At 45.7% G+C, this 20,662-nt stretch overlaps 2 protein-coding genes across 6 annotated transcripts; one reads left to right on the top strand and one right to left on the bottom strand.

The window, feature by feature from the left end:
* Window positions 1–82: 82 nt before the first annotated feature.
* LOC121330147 (NPC intracellular cholesterol transporter 2-like) lies at window positions 83–4,046 on the bottom strand. Of its 3 annotated transcripts, none has more exons than XM_041276455.1 (5): window positions 3,936–3,955; window positions 3,606–3,703; window positions 2,486–2,593; window positions 1,018–1,190; window positions 83–708 (listed from the first exon to the last, which is right to left on the bottom strand). In XM_041276455.1, the coding sequence occupies exons 1-5, from the start codon at window positions 3,938–3,940 to the stop codon at window positions 622–624; spliced, it is 471 nt and encodes a 156-aa protein (XP_041132389.1). In that variant the 5' UTR covers window positions 3,941–3,955; the 3' UTR covers window positions 83–621. The 3 variants fall into 3 exon arrangements, with proteins under 3 accessions (XP_041132389.1, XP_041132390.1, XP_041132391.1); XM_041276456.1 differs by having other exon boundaries at window positions 84–708; window positions 3,953–4,046; XM_041276457.1 differs by lacking the exon at window positions 3,936–3,955 and adding an exon at window positions 3,784–3,883 and having other exon boundaries at window positions 84–708.
* Window positions 4,047–4,149: 103 nt separating this feature from the next.
* LOC121330145 lies at window positions 4,150–10,220 on the top strand. Of its 3 annotated transcripts, XM_041276447.1 has the most exons (5): window positions 4,241–6,408; window positions 6,577–6,633; window positions 7,279–7,456; window positions 8,189–8,304; window positions 9,005–10,220. In XM_041276447.1, exons 1-5 carry the CDS (start codon window positions 4,277–4,279, stop codon window positions 9,177–9,179), a joined length of 2,658 nt encoding a protein of 885 aa, XP_041132381.1. In that variant the 5' UTR covers window positions 4,241–4,276; the 3' UTR covers window positions 9,180–10,220. The 3 variants fall into 3 exon arrangements, with proteins under 3 accessions (XP_041132382.1, XP_041132381.1, XP_041132380.1); XM_041276446.1 differs by having other exon boundaries at window positions 4,241–6,633; XM_041276448.1 differs by lacking the exon at window positions 9,005–10,220 and having other exon boundaries at window positions 4,150–6,633; window positions 8,173–8,240.
* Window positions 10,221–20,662: the final 10,442 nt, after the last annotated feature.

Here is a 20,662-nt window from a genome sequence, read left to right as displayed (position 1 = left end):
CTGTACAAGCGTAAACTAAACCAGAAGTACAATGGGGATTTACATACAAACACGCTTTGAGAACTAAAATCTTTATTGTTTAAATGGGTTTATATAAAAACACTGGATTTGAAAGGCAAAAAAGAACAACTTTAGCAGTTCTGACAGACATGTACTGAAGCTCCATAAGCTTGTGCAAAACTGATTCATGTTTAATAGAAAAATCTCAGAGCAGCAAATTAGTTTATTTCATTTGGACCTAGAAAAAATGATTTGTCTCTCGCTTCTCTGGGATGTTTCACTGTTGTGGCTACACGGTAGTCAGAAGATGTCATTATGTAGCATTTTACAGGACAATTATCTAATGGTAAAATTGGCAGCTGATTGTACAGAAGGTCAGATTTATGAAACGGTACAGTGTAATTTCCCAGACAAAAATATCTATTTTGGGGGAAAAAATTAAAATATAAAACTAATAGCGCAACATTTTTAATCACAAGTATGTTAATTATTAAACAGCCGGTTAATGACTCACTGTTTGCTTAGGCCGCAGCAGCCTTTTATTTGTTCTCTAAACTTTTGTTTGTTACAGTGTGACATCATCTTTCAGCAAATGTATTAGAACCAGACACCCCTTCACCCTCAGCTCGTGATCTGGACTGGAAACTTGAAGCAGAAGTAGTCTTTGTTATTGTCATCCCTCAGTTCCCACTCCACCACCAGCTTAAGCTGTAAAGACAACGAAGGACAAAATATAAAACATTCCCACATGCACTGGATTCAAATCCTTGCTTGTGAACCAAGCATTTACTGTACATGTCACAGCTGGCTGGACAGGTAACCCATTCCCAAACAAACACAAAGCACATGTGTGCAATGATGCAAGCCACAAACACAAGTCCGCTTTTTGAAAATGCCCTATACATCACTTATGATATTTGGTAATAGTAACAGGTTCCCTAAAGGTTTGTTCACTGCAGCAAACTCATTAGACGAAGTAGAAGCTGCACAGTTCCAGAAACACTATCCCACACTTACCGAAGGGTACTCTGTCTTCACAGGCAGCTGGTTGATATAGCTGTAGGTTTTCTGCTGCTGGATTGGGCACTGGATTCCAGATTTGCAGCCATCTTCGTTTGGAATTGGGAAGGGAACAGGAACGCCAGCAATGACTCCATGCACAATGGCTTTGCTTGTCTGACTTGCTGCATCTGAGAAATAAATAAATACCTAAAATCCCTGCATCTATTTACCTGGGAAAGACATATTCACTGGCTGAACTACATATAGGGACCAAACAGTGATTTGGTTTCTTGACAGGCTGTTATTTTCAGTAGAAGCAATTGCTAACAAAGAAAGTGTGGTTGAGGAAAAAAATGTGCAGAATTAAAATGACATGAAGTTCACGTGACTGACCAGCCATTGTTAGTACCAAGAGCACTTTCCATTTAAAAAGGACTGAGAAGGCATGAATAAAGGGTCCCAAAAGAAACTCAAAACACGTGCTAGACGCTACAAAAATAGCCTTCAAGAAAAAGATTCTTCAGGCGAAGCGCTTGCTCACAAATAAGACAATTTAAAAATGCAATAGAACCGAAGCACTCCAGAGTTCCTGTTACTGTTACACACTGTCATGTCTTAATTAGACTTTTACAATGGCTAAAACAAAGACAAGGCAGTTTCACAGGAACCGACCAACTCATCTTGTCAATTATTACATGCATATTTTTGCAGTTAAACTGCACAGGTAACATCTACTTTTAATGCAAGTGACTGCAGTACTGTTTTTGATTTATTGAGGTAAATGTAGACTTGCATATTGTACATAAACAGTAAAACACTGTGCACTCCTACACAGTCATCTCTGAAAAGAACAGGGACAGACAGACCCTCTGCACTCCTACACAGTCATCTCTGAACAGAACAGGGACAGACAGACCCTCTGCACTCCTACACAATCATCTCTGAACAGAACAGGGACAGACAGACCCTCTGCACTCCTACACAATCATCTCTGAACAGAACAGGGACAGACAGACCCTCTGCACTCCTACACAGTCATCTCTGAACAGAACAGGGACAGACAGACCCTCTGCACTCCTACACAGTCATCTCTGAACAGAACAGGGACAGACAGACCCTCTGCACTCCTACACAATCATCTCTGAACAGAACAGGGACAGACAGACCCTCTGCACTCCTACACAGTCATCTCTGAACAGAATAGGGACAGACAGACCCTCTGCACTCCTACACAATCATCTCTGAACAGAACAGGGACAGACAGACCCTCTGCACTCCTACACAGTCATCTCTGAACAGAACAGGGACAGACAGACCCTCTGCACTCCTACACAGTCATCTCTGAACAGAACAGGGACAGACAGACCCTCTGCACTCCTACACAGTCATCTCTGAACAGAACAGGGACAGACAGACAGACCCTCTGCTGTTGCTCTTCAGCAACTCCACTGAAAAGATGCCTGCTCAGGTCTTTAAAACTTACCACTGCTGAAGGTCACGTTGACGGTGTAAGATTCTCCCTTGACCAGTTCACAAGGCTGCTTCAGGCATGGACTCACATCAACAGAACTGATTTTACCAACAACAGAACCTGGAATAGAGTCGAGTTATGCCAGAATTGCACTTGATCTGAATGGAAGAAAGACAAGCAACCAGTTCTGTCTAAAACGTGTTTTGCAGGCCAGTGGAACGAGATTCGCTGTTATCTTAGTGGAACAAAGGTAGCAGTGTTACAGTGTAACAAACTGACAACAAGGAACGTTTAGCAGAAGAGTCTTCATTTGAAAACTCAAGTCTAAAGCAAATCAGTTTAATAACAAAATACAACACAATTGGCGCAAAGTAGTGCATTTGCCATCGTCACAAAGTTGCTGTTTTGTGATGTGTTAAGTACGGGGGGGGGGTCTGACCACGCTTTTGGTTTTTCTTGGTTATTTGCTGCACTCTGCAGATATTCAGAACACTGTTTTGAGAATTCTTTTTTTGTTCACTTGTTAAATGCACATGCAGGGTGTGTTTGTATTAAATAGCTTGAGGTTCGTGTTTGACTTTACAGGAAGTGCCCGTGTGCGTCACTCGCAGATATGTCGTACACTCATGCATCTTGTGACTTTCAGCTGGCCTCTTACACAGGCTGTGAAATCAACCGCAGCGCTTCTGTATTGCAGTTTCTGGTGTATTTTAGCTAACTATTACAATTGTAAGTACATTAAGCTTCAAGTCTATTTTGTTCTGTAAAATCTGCGCTTTGCTCCCTTGTTAAGTGACACTAAACATCAGTTCTCTTCACAGCACAGAAGTCATCTCTTAAGCGAGCTGCAAACATTTCTTGAATGGTTTTGGGGTGCGGTGTTGTGTTTACTGCGTTAAGAGTGTGCCATGCATTCATCTCAACGAGTATCACTAACCCAGTGGATTCTTCAATGAGGATACATACATAGCTACGATCTGCAGTAATTCACATACATCTTAACCACGAAAAAGAGGAAAGGTTACCGAAAATAATCTAACTGCATATCAAAAGTAACCAACACCACAGCCTCACATCAACAGGGCGTAAACGTTCATATATTCATACAAAAGAAAGTAACCCGAGTTCTTACCACAGTCCAGATATTTAATCGGTTCTGCCACGGAGACCGCGACTAGAGAAGCGAGGACGAGAGCCAGAGCGCGGTAAGCCATGTCTTCTTGCTGTGAGCTGCAATAGAAGATAACGGTGTTGTATAAAACAGAGAGGTGAAATCAAACACAGACAAACCAATCACTCGTGTGACTGACCGACTCCCTCGCAGACTCAGCACACTGCACCCTTAGCCCGGATTACAAATAAATAACAAAGAATCAGCCAACAGACTAAACAAAACACATTTTACAATTACTAACACAAATAATGAAAAGAAAAACTACCAGACTGATTAACTAAACCTTACAACATAGATCAACACACCTCCTCCCTTGGAATTGCAACACTCTGACAACTTCCTCATCACATGATCAAACAGGGATCATGCGGCCTGACGTCATTCGCGCGCGAACAAAGTGGGTGTAAGAACACCAAGCATGTCATATCCGGTATAAACAGTAAGCACACCAGGCATGTCATATCCGGTGTAAACTTGAACATGTATGCAGGTGACGCGGCTGCACTCACAATAGCAATAACAATTTAAAAAGTCCTTAGATAAGCATGCACTGCATTAAATAGAGGGCTCGCAACACGGTGGCGCAGATTCCGTTGACAGGCGATTCTGCTAACCTCGTCCCTGCCTCGATGATCTATTGGCTGGGAGCTCCCTGTAGCCCGCTGATAGAGGCGCTTCATTGGCGGGGCTCACTCTCGCACGCATTGATCTGCAGTGACCCGGCGGAGGCAGGGCGTTGTGTTAGGATCGCTGTCAGTGCTGTTAACCAATCGGATTGCGCCCTCGTCCCTGCCTCGATGATCTATTGGCTGGGAGCTCCCTGTAGCCCGCTGATAGAGGCGCTTCATTGGCGGGGCTCACTCTCGCACGCATTGATCTGCAGTGACCCGGCGGAGGCAGGGCGTTGTGTTAGGATCGCTGTCAGTGCTGTTAACCAATCGGATTGCGCCCTCGTCCCTGCCTCGATGATCTATTGGCTGGGAGCTCCCTGTAGCCCGCTGATAGAGGCGCTTCATTGGCGGGGCTCACTCTCGCACGCATTGATCTGCAGTGACCCGGCGGAGGCAGGGCGTTGTGTTAGGATCGCTGTCAGTGCTGTTAACCAATCGGATTGCGCCCTCGTCCCTGCCTCGATGATCTATTGGCTGGGAGCTCCCTGTAGCCCGCTGATAGAGGCGCTTCATTGGCGGGGCTCACTCTCGCACGCATTGATCTGCAGTGACCCGGCGGAGGCAGGGCGTTGTGTTAGGATCGCTGTCAGTGCTGTTAACCAATCGGATTGCGCCCTCGTCCCTGCCTCGATGATCTATTGGCTGGGAGCTCCCTGTAGCCCGCTGATAGAGGCGCTTCATTGGCGGGGCTCACTCTCGCACGCATTGATCTGCAGTGACCCGGCGGAGGCAGGGCGTTGTGTTAGGATCGCTGTCAGTGCTGTTAACCAATCGGATTGCGCCCTCGTCCCTGCCTCGATGATCTATTGGCTGGGAGCTCCCTGTAGCCCGCTGATAGAGGCGCTTCATTGGCGGGGCTCACTCTCGCACGCATTGATCTGCAGTGACCCGGCGGAGGCAGGGCGTTGTGTTAGGATCGCTGTCAGTGCTGTTAACCAATCGGATTGCGCCCTCGTCCCTGCCTCGATGATCTATTGGCTGGGAGCTCCCTGTAGCCCGCTGATAGAGGCGCTTCATTGGCGGGGCTCACTCTCGCACGCATTGATCTGCAGTGACCCGGCGGAGGCAGGGCGTTGTGTTAGGATCGCTGTCAGTGCTGTTAACCAATCGGATTGCGCCCTCGTCCCTGCCTCGATGATCTATTGGCTGGGAGCTCCCTGTAGCCCGCTGATAGAGGCGCTTCATTGGCGGGGCTCACTCTCGCACGCATTGATCTGCAGTGACCCGGCGGAGGCAGGGCGTTGTGTTAGGATCGCTGTCAGTGCTGTTAACCAATCGGATTGCGCCCTCGTCCCTGCCTCGATGATCTATTGGCTGGGAGCTCCCTGTAGCCCGCTGATAGAGGCGCTTCATTGGCGGGGCTCACTCTCGCACGCATTGATCTGCAGTGACCCGGCGGAGGCAGGGCGTTGTGTTAGGATCGCTGTCAGTGCTGTTAACCAATCGGATTGCGCCCTCGTCCCTGCCTCGATGATCTATTGGCTGGGAGCTCCCTGTAGCCCGCTGATAGAGGCGCTTCATTGGCGGGGCTCACTCTCGCACGCATTGATCTGCAGTGACCCGGCGGAGGCAGGGCGTTGTGTTAGGATCGCTGTCAGTGCTGTTAACCAATCGGATTGCGCCCTCGTCCCTGCCTCGATGATCTATTGGCTGGGAGCTCCCTGTAGCCCGCTGATAGAGGCGCTTCATTGGCGGGGCTCACTCTCGCACGCATTGATCTGCAGTGACCCGGCGGAGGCAGGGCGTTGTGTTAGGATCGCTGTCAGTGCTGTTAACCAATCGGATTGCGCCCTCGTCCCTGCCTCGATGATCTATTGGCTGGGAGCTCCCTGTAGCCCGCTGATAGAGGCGCTTCATTGGCGGGGCTCACTCTCGCACGCATTGATCTGCAGTGACCCGGCGGAGGCAGGGCGTTGTGTTAGGATCGCTGTCAGTGCTGTTAACCAATCGGATTGCGCCCTCGTCCCTGCCTCGATGATCTATTGGCTGGGAGCTCCCTGTAGCCCGCTGATAGAGGCGCTTCATTGGCGGGGCTCACTCTCGCACGCATTGATCTGCAGTGACCCGGCGGAGGCAGGGCGTTGTGTTAGGATCGCTGTCAGTGCTGTTAACCAATCGGATTGCGCCCTCGTCCCTGCCTCGATGATCTATTGGCTGGGAGCTCCCTGTAGCCCGCTGATAGAGGCGCTTCATTGGCGGGGCTCACTCTCGCACGCATTGATCTGCAGTGACCCGGCGGAGGCAGGGCGTTGTGTTAGGATCGCTGCCAGTGATGTCGGTGTTGGGGTGAAGGCTGCAGTCGCCTGTTTTGCCAGGTAGAATCATGAATCGTTTTCTGTGGGGTTTTTTTACGGTTACATTTTAGACAAGTGTTTGCCAATCGTTTGCGCTTTGTGTGACATTTCCACTGTAACTGTTGTGCAGCTCAGCAACCTTGAGAATCCGCACTTCCGCAAACATGTCCGCGTGTTTTGTGTGTGTAATTGATACTATACACCTGTTTGCGTGCCGGACTGCAGTGTGCATTTCACAACTCGGTGTGCGTCTCGGTTCAGCCTACAATCAGCGCCAACATCTTCGCTGATTATTATAACAGAGCAAAGACGTTTAATCAACAAAGCGTTGAGCAGCACAGCCAATCTGGTGTCGCAATACTGCGATAAGGACCATGTCAGGTGACTTGTATTGCATATATTAATTCGATTCGATCCAGTTCATCAGGGATGGGAATAAGACTCCCATTGCAAGGCAGTTTGATCCATTCCTGGTTTCACTATGAATTTAGTCAGACTCTCCTGAGCTTGTTGCCTACACAAATCAAGCTGATGGTATAAACTGGAATGTGTGACACTGCTAATCTGATTGGCATCCCTGTTCATTAGAATTAAGACATGCCCACCTGTCTATCGATGTCTATATCTATATAAGTTGTAACTATTGAGGTTTTTATTCCTGTTTAGGATCTCGCCTCTGCGATTCTGCCGTCCGCAGCAGCAGTGCCTGTTAAGCAGGACTCTGTGTTCCTATAAGCATGGCTTATTGACAGCACCTTCTGGGATAGTCCGGTGGAGCAGCTCATCCACCCTGCAAGAAGAGTGCAGCCCAGACCAGATACACCTCAGCAAGGCATGCGTGAAGGTAAAGGAAACGACAGGCACTGCTGTTTAAAAACCTATGCATAGCAGTGGCATCCAGTCCTGCTTTTACTAGGAGCTTAAGAAGACACACCTGAGCTTGTTCCCTGTACACTGCGGCTGTTCAATTGTAGTAAAACCTGGAATGGGTGACACTGCTGTGCAACAGGATCTCATTCCCATCCCTGTTTTAATACTGTTTGCTGCACTAACTTTGCAAGGGCTGGTCTGCCATGTCGTGTAATTTGAATAGGTTGAGAGGCTGTTTGGTGTGTGTGTGTAGATGCAGTAAAGTCCAGCACATTTGATTGGAGAGTGTGCCCAGGGATGGAAGAGGGTGACACTGCTATGCAGTAGGAGTCCTATTGCCGTCCCTGCTGTGCTGAAAACAGGCTGTTTTATAAATGCACTCTTTTGCTAGTCCTGGAGTAGATCAGCTGATTGTACAGCATGTCTATTGGAAACTGTACAGCATAGCTGGTGTGCTGTTGACATGGTCAAGATAGCAGACATTCACACACTGTGCCAGAATGTGGTAAACGGGCAAATTATATTGGAGTGTACAATTTCAAATACTTGTGTAAGTCATGATTTGAAAAAGTGGCAGAGTTCACCTTTTGGAAAGTGGAATTATAAATAGACTTTTTTTTTTCCATTGAAACATTTTTTTCCATTGAAACATTCAATTTTTTTTTTAGCATTGAAACGTGCTCTCCACAGTGTGCTTGTTTTGCAGAGGCTGCGTGAAATATGTGACACGGGAGAATTCCTCCGAGTGCAGGTGGAAGGTGGAGGCTGCTCAGGGTTTCAGTATAAGTATTCTGTGGACACCATTAAAAACGAAGATGACAGGTAATCACGCGGCCTTTCAGTGGATCGTAACACAAAACCCAGTGCTGCGGTTAACTGACAAACTGGAACCTTTTAACTGTTAGAATTGTATTAACATGTATACATCCACAGACTGCATCCCACATAGCAATGAGAACCATTTGAGAGAGCAGGGGAGTGGATCTGACTGTTGAAGCCAGGCCCGCTCTCAGTACAGGGCTTAGTCTTGGGAGAGATCAGTCTGGTTCATTCAACTGTTTGCTTTACAGACTTCTGTAGTCAGTCAGGCAAGACTGACGCCTAACACAAGATGACACTTTTTAGATAATTTGCACCACTTCTTTTTCTGAAAAACGACACTAGAAATAAACAATTTTATGACCAACACATCTGCTTATTTCTCATTTAAAAGTACTGATAATTGTAAGTCACATCCCCATTGGAACCTGTTGGCAACAGATGTGCTTGTGTATCTTCACTGAGAGTGTACCTCTCACACTGAGGCTGTCAATGACAAACGTTCAGAGCACAGCAGGTTCTATAGAAACAAGCTGGGTACGTTGATATCAGCTTTTCATCCATTTTGCATTTTGATGTTATCACTGGGAATGTGTTTCTGAGTGTTCGGTGGCTAGCTTTGATCATGTTGCGAGTTTACACATACATATATAACGCATCTACACATACATGAGACGTTTCCACCTGGCTGTGTGTCCCGCAGGGTGTTTGAGCAGGACGGGGTGGGAGTCGTCGTTGACCGGGACAGTCTGGAGTTCATAAAAGGGGGGACTCTGGATTTCAGCCAGGAATTGATCCGCTCTGCCTTCCAGATCGTCGCCAACCCGCAGGCTGAGCAGGGCTGTTCCTGCGGCTCCTCCTTCTCTGTCAAACTCTGAGCAGGAGCGCTTCAAGCGTCCCTGCTCCTTCTAGACACTGTTGCCATCCACACGTGCTCATAACTTGCTGGCTGTAGTTAAGAAAAGGCTAGGCTGTTATCTGTACTGCTTCCAAGGGCTGGCGGTCATCACTTTGTCAGTTTAATTTCAGGAGGTTACCTGGCTGTGCCAAACACTGACACATGAAAAATAAATTGAACTGTCGGCCACAGGTTCAAGGAAGCTCTTTCAATTCTTTGGGTTTGAACTTCAGTATTTAAATTCACATCAGAGTATACTGAAGTCCATTTTATGCCTACCCGATGTCCAATATTTTATTGTTTGCAAAAATATATTCTTAAATGCAAACTTGCAGTGGCAACAAAATAGCCAAGAGAAACCAGCTGGGTTTCAGCAGTAAATACTGGACACGAGTGGCTCCAACTGATAGAATGCAAATAATGGTGCATTGTGAAGTAGCCCATAGTGAGCGGTGAAGAGGGCTCCCCTTTGATTCTCAAAGTTTGCATGGCTGGTTTGCGTTTCACAGCCCCCGATTGGCACTAGGCTTGGATTACCTTGCCTAAGGTAACTAGCTAGTTCAAGGTGTTTTGCTAACCAGGGATTGTGAACCCAGCTTGTTTAATATCAGCCCGGTAGCTGAGGTAGGGAGTGTGTGTCAGAGGAAGGGGTTTTATGGGACTGTACAGATTGGGGTCTTTTGAACACAGCTGTCTCTTGGAGTGCCAGCATTATTATAACACACTGTTGACACATTAAAGCCATTTGCTCAATTAAATTTAATTTAAACGTTTTGTTACTTACTAATGTTTAAGTTGTTCTCTGTCTGCAGCTGCATTTTAAGTCTTGTATCAGAATCCAAACTACAAAAATCAAGATCTTGTTTCAATGAGATGGACAGGTCACTTCAGGAATTTAAAGCAGAACTGCTACTGTTGACTAACTATACAATACATTATACATTTTGTTCTGTAGAATGTGAAAACAGGAATTTTTGAAAAATAAAGGCGTGTATTGGATGGTTTTGGTTGTTTGAGTTATTATTATTATTATTAGAGTCAATAGGGTGATGTGATGAGTGTGCTAGGCTTTTACAGTGTGCAGGAGGGATACTGGCTGTTTCCTACATTATTACTGCCTCTTGATCATTCAGAACAGTTCAACTGTAACAAAGTCTTAACGTTGGCCCATACTGTGATTCATTTATACAGTGTCGCATACAGGAGCACCTGCCAGCCAAGCAAGTTCTATCTGCCTGTCAGCAGGGAGATGCATCTTTCATGTGTTATCAGCAAGGGAAAGATGAATTAGTCAGCCAGGTGAATGAGAGGGCAGATACACACGTGCTGCTGTGCAATGCTAGCCGTACAGTCAGGGGAGTGCCTCTGCACTGCCAGCCGTACAGTCAGGAGAGTGCCTCTGCACTGCCAGCCGTACAGTCAGGGGAGTGCCTCTGCACTGCCAGCCGTACAGTCAGGGGAGTGCCTCTGCACTGCCAGCCGTACAGTCAGGGGAGTGCCTCTGCACTGCCAGCCGTACAGTCAGGGGAGTGCCTCTGCACTGCCAGCCGTACAGTCAGGGGAGTGCCTCTGCACTGCCAGCCGTACAGTCAGGGGAGTGCCTCTGCACTGCCAGCCGTACAGTCGGGAGTGCCTCTGCACTGCCAGCCATACAGTCAGGGGAGTGCCTCTGCACTGCCAGCCGTACAGTCAGGAGTGCTGTGTCGCCAGCATTATGGCAGCTGTTCCATTTTTTTTTGTCCTGTAATAAATAATTCTAATCCCAATTCAGGTCTTGAACTTTGAGCGCAAAACTCTTCATTAAAGATATTGAAGACTCACTCCCATTAAAGGTGATTTTGTTTACCTTTAAATTTCAGTATTTCTCAAAAGCTATGTCTGGCATTTCTGTTCATCTCTAGATATTCAGGCCTGTAAATCAACCCAGGATCCCTTGGGGCTTTCTGTAAATTGAAAACTGGGACTTGTTTAGAATACCAGTTTCCTGCTGTCATGACAACAGAATTAAGAGTCTTCCACTGCAGGAATGCATGCCCCATTGGACTGCCTTTTAATAGAGGCCGATCAATATTAATGTATAGCGGTCATGGATGGGGGGGAAAAAAGCAATAAAACTTGTCTGATTTTTTTTCCTTCATATTCTTCAAGCTGTTTCATACCACAATGCTTTGTAATTATTTGCTGCGTGACATTTTCCTTGTCATTTCACTTATTATAGAATGTAATAATAGACCCGTCACTATGGTGGGATGTCAATGTATTTGACTTTCAGTCTCTGTTTTACCTAAGTCGGGCAATAATTGCCAGGACTGTAAGCATCAAGGATAGGTGCAGGGTTTTTGTTTCTGCCAGTAATTGTGTTCTGATTGCAGGGAGTACTTACTTGCCTTATCACCTCCCACTGCTGGCCATGCATGACTTGGTTTTACAATATAAAGAAGCTTTCACTTTGCTTCTGTCCGTTGCGCTTACTGTCAGGGCAATTATTTCCAGATAAACTTAAAAACTGCGGTTGAAGACGTTTACATTTAATGAGCTCATCCCTGCATAATGGCGAGCTGTGAGTCTCAGCAAGGTATTAGCAAGCTTCATCAGCCAGGGCGCTGTGCAGTGAATTAGGCAATATCCATTCATGCCAAAGCAGTCATGCAATAGGCAAATAGGGTAGCTGTGGCATGCTTCCCTTAGTCAGTGCTTGGATCAAAACGTAATACTGCGACTTAGGGAAGCGCTCATTAAAATCCTCTTCATTATAGTAGCGGTCAACATGAAATGAAGAACTGCAAGCCGTGCTGGGTGTGGGTGAGAGGGAGGCTGCTGTTCATCCCTGTAATAATGACTCCTACTGCAGATCATACCATCAGAGATTGTAACAGCTCAGTGGATGCCTGGGTTCCTTGTAGGCTAATTTCCTATTTATTATTAGCAGTCTAACCTTCACCCCTGTTAACAGTCACCTCTTTAATTGAATTGATTTACTGCTTGCTGTTTGCTCCTTCTGCCAAAGTGTGTGTGTGTGTGTGTGTGTGTGTGTGTGTGTGTGTGTGTGTGTGTGTGTGTGTGTGTGTGTGTGTGTGTGTGTGTGATTAAATAAAGGTAAAGTAAGTCTCCCGTATTGCATGTTGCTTCGTTGCTGCACCAGTGCCAACCACACAGAGGCAGTATACACCAAGTCATTGGGATTCAGTGTCCAGGCCACTATTGTAAAGGGTCTGTGAATTCATTCAGCATCTTGTCTCACTCCACCTTCAGCCCCAGTACAGATGACAGCTAATTTAGTTTAGGGCTGTATCTGATATCTGCACACCAACAGATTTGTGCACAGACTCCCTTATAAAAGTTTACCACAGTATTTTTTGCAGTTCTCCCATGTTTTTCCTTTATTACACTGTGCTGTGCCTTTACTATGGGAAACTTTTATAATTGATAAACCAAGTCTTAGCAGATTGGGTAGCAAAGGCTAAATTCATGTCCATACTCTGCACATAGTAAATACACTCGTACTCACACATAATTACAATGTTTTTTATGCCTAGTTACACTGTACTTGACATGTAAAATGTTTTGCATGATATATGTAACCAGGGTTTGGTTTATAGTTAGGGTTATATCAAGTAAAGCAATACATAATAACTGCATAATACCATTGTAATTAAAGTGTGTAACACAAGGTGGACACACTGGCATTTCTATTAAGAGGAGGGTGATGCACTTTCTCATTGTCACTGACACACACTACACCCAGTAAATGGCGCCCCAGCGGGTATGTATTTGTGGTGCTAATTTGTCATTTTTGTAGGTGGTGTGAGTTGGGTAAAACCCATTGTAGTAATTAGCATACAGGTGGAGAAAGACTGCCAGTTATCACAGGGAATCCTGGTAGGCAACAGAAATTCAAATTTGTACCAAAAACTACACTCAAACCACCCAGACTCAAAATTATCAAGAAAAAAGGCCGACATTAAAGAAAAATAAGGAAAACGATTTGTTCTTCAGAAGTGTAATATCAGATACTGCAGCTAGGGTCAAATCACCAAGAGCCAGGACTCTAAGCCCCTGCTGCACTCAGAGGGGACACAGTTTGGCCGCTTGTTCCTGTTCGTCTTCTGCCTATTAAAATATGAAACTTTATATTTTAATGATGTCATAAATCCTGGCTGTATTTAAATCGAATCTCAGTGCCGGTGCTTCGTCTCATTTGCACAAAATATGAACCACTCCCAGCAACTGAAATACCAGGTTAGAGATACATTTGTGAAGAATAACATGAGATGAGACGGCAAGTTCCAGCTTCCCTGCGGGTTCAGTTTTCCTTCAGCAGGTGAAAAGCTTCTTTCTACAATATTCATGCCAAGAGATGCCCTCTGTGTTTATGCAACATTATGCAAACCTTGTGGTGCACAGCAGTCTGCCAGCTAGCACTACGAAGCACCCAGCCCTGTGGTGGCAGTGCCAGCCATCCTGTCTTGTCCTGAATGGAACATCCCAGGCAGGGTTGCAGTAGACAGTCTGAACTGCACGGTGCTGACAAGGGAATGGGAAAAGCCTGATTTAGGATGTCTGACCCTGAGAGCCGGTGTATCAGATGCCGTGTATATGCAGAAATGTAAAGGTGCTTCAGTGTTTTTGTCATCAGAGCTGACCCCATGGTGTATGTTTAGAGATTCTTTTTTTATATATACATGTAAGCACTTTTTATACAGCCTGCTATATTGATTTGAGTACAATGACTGTAACTCCTCCTGTTTAAAGGAGCATGAGCAATCAGTTGACGACAGAGCAGAAATCCAATCCCAGTGCAGCTTTGCTGCTCTCTGACAAAATGCACGATTGTCATTAAAGCTTCGTCTTTAAGTCCACAGTATTCCCTGCTGTTTTGTTTAATGCATTTTCTGCTTTCTTTTGCCACCCAGTGGCAGGACTAACAAATTGCTGCGACAGTTTTGCCTTATCGCACTGCCACAGTCGCGTGACCGGTGAAGAGCTGGCTGTGGCTACCACTGTAGCAATACATTATGATGATGCGGGCTGTTCTGCACCCTCACCTGGTTCTCTACCCCTGCAGACTTGGGACTGTGCTTGGAACATCCATTCGGGTTCATCGGAGTAGTGTATGTGGTATTTGTGGCATGCTCTCTACTGTGTGACTGGGTCAGGGCTCATTGCTATGAGACTGTGCAGTGCAGTCTGGTGCACTCACACTGGCAGCAGCATGCTCTACTGTGTGACTGGGTCAGGGCTCATTGCTATGAGACTGTGCAGTGCAGTCTGGTGCACTCACACTGGCAGCAGCATGCTCTACTGTGTGACTGGGTCAGGGCTCATTGCTATGAGACTGTGCAGTGCAGTCTGGTGCACTCACACTGGCAGCAGCATGCTCTACTGTGTGACTGGGTCAGGGCTCATTGCTATGAGACTGTGCAGTGCAGTCTGGTGCACTCACACTGGCAGCAGCATGCTCTACTGTGTGACTGGGTCAGGGCTCATTGCTATGAGACTGTGCAGTGCAGTCTGGTGCACTCACACTGGCAGCAGCATGCTCTACTGTGTGACTGGGTCAGGGCTCATTGCTATGAGACTGTGCAGTGCAGTCTGGTGCACTCACACTGGCAGCAGCATGCTCTACTGTGTGACTGGGTCAGGGCTCATTGCTATGAGACTGTGCAGTGCAGTCTGGTGCACTCACACTGGCAGCAGCATGCTCTACTGTGTGACTGGGTCAGGGCTCATTGCTATGAGACTGTGCAGTGCAGTCTGGTGCACTCACACTGGCAGCAGCATGCTCTACTGTGTGACTGGGTCAGGGCTCATTGCTATGAGACTGTGCAGTGCAGTCTGGTGCACTCACACTGGCAGCAGCATGCTCTACTGTGTGACTGGGTCAGGGCTCATTGCTATGAGACTGTGCAGTGCAGTCTGGTGCACTCACACTAGCAGCAGCATGCTCTACTGTGTGACTGGGTCAGGGCTCATTGCTATGAGACTGTGCAGTGCAGTCTGGTGCACTCACACTAGCAGCAGGGATCACTGCACTGTCAACACTCATTCATTTTTCAGAACTGCCTTTTAATTTCATAGTGCTTCACTAATGCTCTTAATGCTTTGTGAGCTGGTGAACATTTAGACTGTGAAGCACGATGTCATTCACATAATGATCTTTATAGCGCTTCACTTGTTCAGGATATCACAAGCATGTCAATGGCAGCCCTCTGATCTTTCTCCTCACAGCGCTCTTACTGCACATAAAGAGCCTGCTTTTATTATTCGTTATTACTTATTGTTATTTTTTTCTCTTCAGTTTGAACTTTCTTTCTGGTTTCATTTCTGCCTGCTCTTGAGTTTTTCTTTGTTCCAGTCAGAGGTGTGGAAGGGAAAAGCACAGCCACTTTTTAAATCAGACTCAGAAAATCAAAACCCAGCCTTTACGGCCCTTTATTCCTGACCTTGTTCAGTTTATGTGGCTTGATTAATTTTTTCCTCTCTCCAGTAATTCCAGGTGCATTTGGATGGCTTTAGCAGTGTAGAAATGGTAGATTACTGAGCTCTAAGTTCCTTCGCTTGCTTGAAAAATCTGCACATTTTATGGCTGTTTTACACTACTACACTACTTTTTGCCAGGATTTATTCTTTTAATAGCAATGTTGCAGCAGTATTACCAGCAGTTTCAAGTACATCCAGCATGCCAGCCAAGATTGTTGCTGCTTTAGCTGTTATGGAATGCTGTGATGATATAGGGGTGTGAAACCTACATGCTGTGTTCAGTTCTGTGCCAGATTGTGAGTGTAGAATACCCTCCGTGCTTCAGTATGGGTACCTTCTCAAAACACAGCTGTTGCCAGCGATACAGTGCCCGGAGTTGCTTTAAAGTAATTGTAGCTGACAAACACAGCTTCGTTACATTTCTCTGCCATGCACATCTATTCAGTGTACAGGTCTCAAGTGTGCAGTTTAGAAAGAAGCACGCGTTATAGCAGACATGTCTCTGCATTTCAAAACATGGGATCCGGTACTACACTAAGGTCAAGACAACTCGATGTACTTCCTGGGACACCTGGAGAGTGAAATTGTCTCCACCCCTTCACTGTCTTCTTTCCTGTCAACAGCCAATCAGCTGCTTCCCCCACTGAATAACGTGTCTTCAGCGTGCTTTGACCCTGCTGAAGTGAAATGACCCAGGAAGTACAAGTGCAAACAGATGACACAAGAATAAGGCACAGAAACTGAGAGCTTCCTTTAACATGAAGCAGCAGCAGAAATCATGTTTTAAATTGAAAATACACAAAGGCTATATTATGTGTTTATTTCAAAACTGCACACTGGAAACATCATAGATCTATACAATTATTCTGTTAGCTACAATTACTTTAATACTAAAGGCAGGCAGCTAAACGTTTTAAAAATAATCCTTCACTGTATTTCCATATACGATTTTGGACAAGATTCCTTCACTGCTGGTAAGAAACAAAAGAAGAAAAATTCTAGTCCTGTCTGCTGTGTAGCACCCCACAGCACTGTGTTACCTGGGATTCAGTTCCACACAGTCACCAGCACCCCACAGCACTGTGTTACCTGGGATTCAGTTCCACACAGTCACCAGCACCCCACAGCACTGTGTTACCTGGGATTCAGTTCCACACAGTCACCAGCACCCCACAGCACTGTGTTACCTGGGATTCAGTTCCACACAGTCACCAGCACCCCACAGCACTGTGTTACCTGGGATTCAGTTCCACACAGTCACCAGCACCCCACAGCACTGTGTTACCTGGGATTCAGTTCCACACAGTCACCAGCACCCCACAGCACTGTGTTACCTGGGATTCAGTTCCACACAGTCACCAGCACCCCACAGCACTGTGTTACCTGGGATTCAGTTCCACACAGTCATCAGCACCCCACAGCACTGTGTTACCTGGGATTCAGTTCCACACAGTCACCAGCACCCCACAGCACTGTGTTACCTGGGATTCAGTTCCACACAGTCACCAGCACCCCACAGCACTGTGTTACCTGGGATTCAGTTCCACACAGTCACCAGCACCCCACAGCACTGTGTTACCTGGGATTCAGTTCCACACAGTCACCAGCACCCCACAGCACTGTGTTACCTGGGATTCAGTTCCACACAGTCACCAGCACCCCACAGCACTGTGTTACCTGGGATTCAGTTCCACACAGTCACCAGCACCCCACAGCACTGTGTTACCTGGGATTCAGTTCCACACAGTCACCAGCACCCCACAGCACTGTGTTACCTGGGATTCAGTTCCACACAGTCACCAGCACCCCACAGCACTGTGTTACCTGGGATTCAGTTCCACACAGTCACCAGCACCCCACAGCACTGTGTTACCTGGGATTCAGTTCCACACAGTCACCAGCACCCCACAGCACTGTGTTACCTGGGATTCAGTTCCACACAGTCACCAGCCATCACTCAAGGTGACATCGATCATACTCATGCTTAATATCTGCAGAAGACAGCTCTGCCGTATGACGCCTGGTAACTGAAGGGACAGAAGTCATCTACAGTTGATTAATGTGATGCTGCATCAAACACTTAGTGTGTACAGTATATATAGAATATATCAGTGTGACAGTCTCTCGCTCTCTCACACTCTGTCTCTGTCTCTCTGTCCTCTCTCGCTCTCTCGCTCTCTCTCTGTCTCTCTGTCTCTATCTCTCTCTGTCCCTCTCTGTCCTCTCTCTCTCTCTCTCTCTCTCTCTCTAGGTATAGTGTAGAGCATGCTTGGTTATATTTGAATGGAAGTTTGTTAAAATGCCAGTGTAGAATGAGGGTTTGGGAAAAGGCTGAGAGCCCCACTAATTATTATTATTATTATTATTATTTACCTTTTACGAGGCTGTCTGAATGTTTTATTCATTTTTTTTTAATGTTCCTAAACACTTTATTTAATGCTCCCTGGCTGAGGAAACAAATAAGAATAGCGGTTACCATGGAGATTTTCACTTAGCTAAAACTATGTAAAAGTGTTTGGTTTCTTTGGATCATTTTTATCCTTTGTTTCTCTGTCACTCTGGAGCTGGGCTATGTAGTTTGAAACAGAATTAATTCAAGCTTTCTGGCTCCTCACCGCTTTCCACTTTGAACACCATAAAAAAACACAAACCAAAGAAATACGCAAAGCCACCATGTGTATATAGAAAAGAACCCAGTAGACTGTGCTTATTTAGGGTTCTCTTCTACCCGCGGCTACCTGCTGGACAATTTATATGATAAATAAAAGAACAAAAATATGCTTTTGTCGTTTTCTGTTGCAACAGCAGCTACCGTAATGTTACATTCAAATGCACAGCTAGAAGGAACAACTTTGAGTCAAGGGTGCTGCAGTTAGGGGTGCCTGGGGGTGCGGTAGTACCCCCTGGCATTGCATGGCTTCCGTTATATACAAGGGTTACAGTTTTCTTCAATGGCGTTCAGCACCCCCACTATGAAAATTGTTCCAGTGCCACTGCTTTGAATCAGATTATAAGGGAAGAGAATGTTGCCTATTGTCTCTTTGTAATGCTTACGATGACAAGACTGCAGCGCCTCAAGACATTCATCAACACTGTGTGACAGATGATGACACGAGCATTCTGTGTAACATTACAACGGGACAACAAGGGAAGAATGAAGGAAGCTGGGAGAGCATGCAGTCCAGCAGAATGAAGTGCTTCACATGGCAGCCCTAATGGGACTGACTAATTAGACAACTGACTAATGCACTCCCAGCTTACATTAAGAACTGGTGCGTTTGACATTTTCAGCGTTTCAATTGAAGTGAACTAAGGAGCGCAAATCTAATTTGAGTCCGGAATATTAAATACTGCACGCTCCGCTCGTGCCTTTCCATAATTGACAGCAAAGCATTGGAGCGTCGGTCTATATTAGCTGTAGATGATTAAAGCCTGACATTCAGATAAGCCCGAAGGCTTGTGGCTATGCTGTACACTGTATCTTTGAAATGCAAGCTTGAATCCACCAGAGCTCTCAACATTGAAAAAGATTCAACGTGTTACCTCTGTCACTCAATACAGAGGAATAAACATCAAGACGGGAAACCTCTTTCATATGATATGTGCACAGACCTGTCAAACAACAACTGCATGTCTTACACACATGAGGATATACACAGACTGGGAAAAGGCTTCCGCACGGTAGCTGCTTCTGAGGTGATCTGTGTGTTATTACCATACAGACCGGACTCTCAATTCCGTTCTGATAGACTTGGCGAAGGTGAAATGGCGAGGTGTAATATGATGGCTTACGATGAGCTCACCTGGGAAAGTCACTGAAATATCACCAGGTGGAAATTGGTAAAAAGCTGTTACCTTTCACTGCCTTACAGGGTTTTCTGAAGAAGCCCTGAGATGGTGTTTAAATTGGGAATAGATTCAGGTCACACAGGACAGAGAAAATCATCTCAATCGTTGTTAGTTAGTTTTCTTTTCTTTGCATTCATGGGTCGACAGTAGAATTAGATTCTATGCAAATCAACCAATCAATCAAGATAAAAACCTAATTAAATTGATCTTAGCAGAGGAACACAGCAGGCTGCACATGTAGAACACCTTTCTGCTGTTATTTTGATTTGCTGTGCATGTGAAACCACTGGAGCTGAAAATTGTGAAAGAATTGTCAAAGTAAGCAAATGAGTGATTAAAAGGCTGTAAAGAATAGAGAGGCATGGTAAAGCAAAGGCAATCACTGTAAAGAATAGAGAGGCATGGTAAAGCATAGGCAAGCACTGTAAAGAATAGAGAGGCATGGTAAAGCATAGGCAAGCACTGTAAAGAATAGAGAGGCATGGTAAAGCATAGGCAAGCACTGTAAAGAATAGAGAGGCATGGTAAAGCATAGGCAAGCACTGTAAAGAATAGAGAGGCATGGTAAAGCATAGGCAATCACTGTAAAGAATAGAGAGGCATGGTAAAGCAAAGGCAATCACTGTAAAGAATAGAGAGGCATGGTAAAGCATAGGCAAGCACTGTAAAGAATAGAGAGGCATGGTAAAGCATAGGCAAGCACTGTAAAGAATAGAGAGGCATGGTAAAGCATAGGCAAGCACTGTAAAGAATAGAGAGACATGGTAAAGCATAGGCAAGCACTGTAAAGAATAGAGAGGCATGGTAAAGCATAGGCAAGCACTGTAAAGAATAGAGAGACATGGTAAAGCATAGGCAAGCACTGTAAAGAATAGAGAGGCATGGTAAAGTTGCATATCAATAAACATGGCTAACCAGGGTAAACTATCAGTAAAACTGCAAAAATACCATGGTAAACTATAATGAGGGATGAAAGAAGACATCCGCTAAAACAACTGAAGTGCAATGTCAGCTTCACTTGCTCTTGTTTAAAAGCTGCATTTAATTACCTCAAATGTCATTGGAAACGCAAACAAAAACAAACACGCATTTTTTTGTTTTTTTTAATGCAGTGCTTGACAACCCGTGATATCA

This window comes from Polyodon spathula, chromosome 17, assembly GCF_017654505.1.
Source record: "Polyodon spathula isolate WHYD16114869_AA chromosome 17, ASM1765450v1, whole genome shotgun sequence".
Lineage (NCBI taxonomy): Eukaryota > Metazoa > Chordata > Actinopteri > Acipenseriformes > Polyodontidae > Polyodon > Polyodon spathula.
The sequence above is the reverse complement of the archived record's forward strand: the minus strand, read 5'-3'. Positions and strand labels throughout refer to the sequence as shown.

Coding starts and splice junctions, on each gene's coding strand:
- LOC121330145 (XM_041276446.1), top strand. CDS start 4,277: ATGATCTATTGGCTGGGAGCTCCCTGTAGCCCGCTGATAGAGGCGCTT. Junction 6,634..7,278: donor GCAGTCGCCTGTTTTGCCAG/GTAGAATCATGA, acceptor ATTCCTGTTTAG/GATCTCGCCTCTGCGATTCT. Junction 7,457..8,188: donor TCAGCAAGGCATGCGTGAAG/GTAAAGGAAACG, acceptor CTTGTTTTGCAG/AGGCTGCGTGAAATATGTGA.
- LOC121330147 (XM_041276455.1), bottom strand. Junction 1,191..2,485: donor CAACGTGACCTTCAGCAGTG/GTAAGTTTTAAA, acceptor TTTATTTCTCAG/ATGCAGCAAGTCAGACAAGC. Junction 709..1,017: donor TGAAGACAGAGTACCCTTCG/GTAAGTGTGGGA, acceptor TTGTCTTTACAG/CTTAAGCTGGTGGTGGAGTG.